This window comes from Microtus ochrogaster, unplaced genomic scaffold (assembly GCF_000317375.1).
Source record: "Microtus ochrogaster isolate Prairie Vole_2 unplaced genomic scaffold, MicOch1.0 UNK87, whole genome shotgun sequence".
NCBI lineage: Eukaryota > Metazoa > Chordata > Mammalia > Rodentia > Cricetidae > Microtus > Microtus ochrogaster.
In genome coordinates this window covers 1,442,362-1,444,450 of record NW_004949185.1, presented here as the reverse complement: position 1 = coordinate 1,444,450, position 2,089 = coordinate 1,442,362, and the positions used below count along the sequence as shown (strand labels likewise).

The 2,089-nt window shown below is 54.0% G+C and overlaps 2 protein-coding genes across 2 annotated transcripts in view; both read left to right on the top strand.

Annotated features, from left to right (window-relative positions):
* Positions 1 to 2,089, top strand: part of LOC101994656 (RT1 class I histocompatibility antigen, AA alpha chain-like) — a 629,094-nt gene that overhangs the window by 159,258 nt on the left and 467,747 nt on the right. The window lies entirely within an intron of this gene.
* Tnxb (tenascin XB) overlaps positions 1 to 2,089 on the top strand; it is a 61,761-nt gene that overhangs the window by 28,152 nt on the left and 31,520 nt on the right. Inside the window, exons 11-12 of the mRNA XM_013355021.2 lie at positions 269 to 340; positions 437 to 742. Coding sequence (XP_013210475.1) covers positions 269 to 340; positions 437 to 742 — 378 coding nt within the window. The remainder of the gene's footprint in view (positions 1 to 268; positions 341 to 436; positions 743 to 2,089) is intronic.

Genomic DNA, 2,089 nt, shown 5'->3' with positions numbered 1-2,089 from the left:
TTCTGTTCCCTCTTACTCCTGAGTCCCATGCCCCATGGCCAGGGCCTGTCTAGCTGCTGAACGGTCATAGTATTTAGACAGGGCAAGTCACCCAGGGCCAGGGCTGTCACCAGCTTCGTGACAGACAGCTGGCACGGATTCGGTGAAGCCATCTGTGTGTGCGTGTTGTTGCTGTTGTATCTGATGCGTGTGTCATGGTGCATGTACAGACATCAGGGGACAGCTCTGTGAATCTGGCTCTCTCCTTACACCTCTCCATGGATCTTAGGTTACCAGGCTTGCTCAAAAGTGCCTGTGCCGGCTGAGCCGGATTGCCGGTGCCAGAGCCACCAGATTGCTGGTGAAGCTTCTGGGCGGGAGTGCTGCCGATTGGTGCAGTCTTCCGTATGGCACTCTTAGGAACTTTTTCTAGCAGGCTCCGCCATTTCTGTCTCAGACTCGCGACCAGAAGAGCCCTCTCCGGCCATCGAGCCCCCGCTTGAGCCCCGTCTGGAGGAGTTGACAGTGACGGGTGTGACCCCCAATTCTGTGAGCCTCTCATGGATGGTCCCTGATGGACAGTTCGACTCCTTCATGGTCCAGTACAAGGACAGGGACGGGCAGCCCCAGGAGGTGCCTGTAGCTGCTGACCAGCGCGAGGTCACCATCCTCGACTTGGATCCTGCAAGAAAATACAAGATGAACTTCTACGGGCTCCATGGGCGACGACGTGTGGGCCCCCTCTCTGTGTTGGCAATGACAGGTGAGGGAGGGAGCCAGGCGGTACCCAGCCCTGCCTGGGACTGCCATCCCTTAGCCTCTGCACCGGTGACTACACGGGGCCTCTCTCAGGCTCACAGTCACGAGTATCATTGGCTTCTGCCTAAGGCTGGGACCTTCCCACACCCAGTGGTTTCCTTATCTGCACTCCAAGCCTGACCCTGCCTCCCAACTGGCCTCCATCCCTCTGTTCCTCCCCTCTCCGCCCTCCCCCGACTCCTTTCTTTGACTGCACAGGCGGTTCACTTTTTCTTCCCTCTCTTGACAACCCTACAGTGACTTGAACACAGCCCCCGCCCCCTGTGATTTGAACACAGCCGCCGCCTCCCCAATCTCTGCCCTTCTTCACTGAGGTCAAGCACACACACACAATCTCAGAACTTGTCAAAGGTCCTGGGTGTCTGTCCAAGTCACATTCCCTTCTGGCCCACTCCAACATCACCCCTGGGGAAGACACGCCTCCCTGAACTCCAGGCTCCTGCTTCCTCTCTTTACTCCCGGACATAAGCTCACTGTGACTCATGGACCATGGCTTCTGGGGGAATCCCTATTCTCTCTCAGTACATGGCGTGAAAATCTAGAAAACAGAATTCATATGATCATGAAGGATACTAACAACGCGGATATATTCAGCATTCCATATCTTCAGAGGTTTCACGTGCAGCTGCAGACAGAATAGACACACAAATATATATAACTTTTTACATGTGTGTGTGAGCATGTGCGAACACGTGTAGACGCTCACTTATCACAGCGTGATAAAGGCTGAAGAACAACTTTCCATCTACCGTCTGGGTCCTAAGGATTGAAGTTAGGTCACCAGGCAAAGGCCTTTACCCATGGAGCCATTTCACCAGACCCAGAAAAAAAAAATCTAAAACATACTCCTCCTCAGGCCTGTGGAGACAGGTCAGTGGGCAGTTGCACAAGCGTGAACACCCGAGATCAGATCCCCAGAACCCATGGGAGATGCTGGGCATGGTGGAGAAGGCTTACAATCCCCACATTGCGGAGGCAGAGACAGGAGAGTCTCTGGGGCTCACTGGCCAGCCAGCCTTGCCTAGTCGGCAAGCTTAAGGTCCAGGGAGGGTCTGTGTCTCAGAAGAAAATGAGGCAGACGGCTACTGACGAACAGCCCAAGAGGTCTCTCCGCGTACACACACACGTGCTCACCTGCATGCATGTGAACATGCATGCACACATACATGTATGTTCACCTACACACACATGAACACTCACACCATGCGCATACTCACCTGCACACATATGAACACACACATGAACACTCACACCATGTGCATACTCACCTGCACACATATGAACACACACA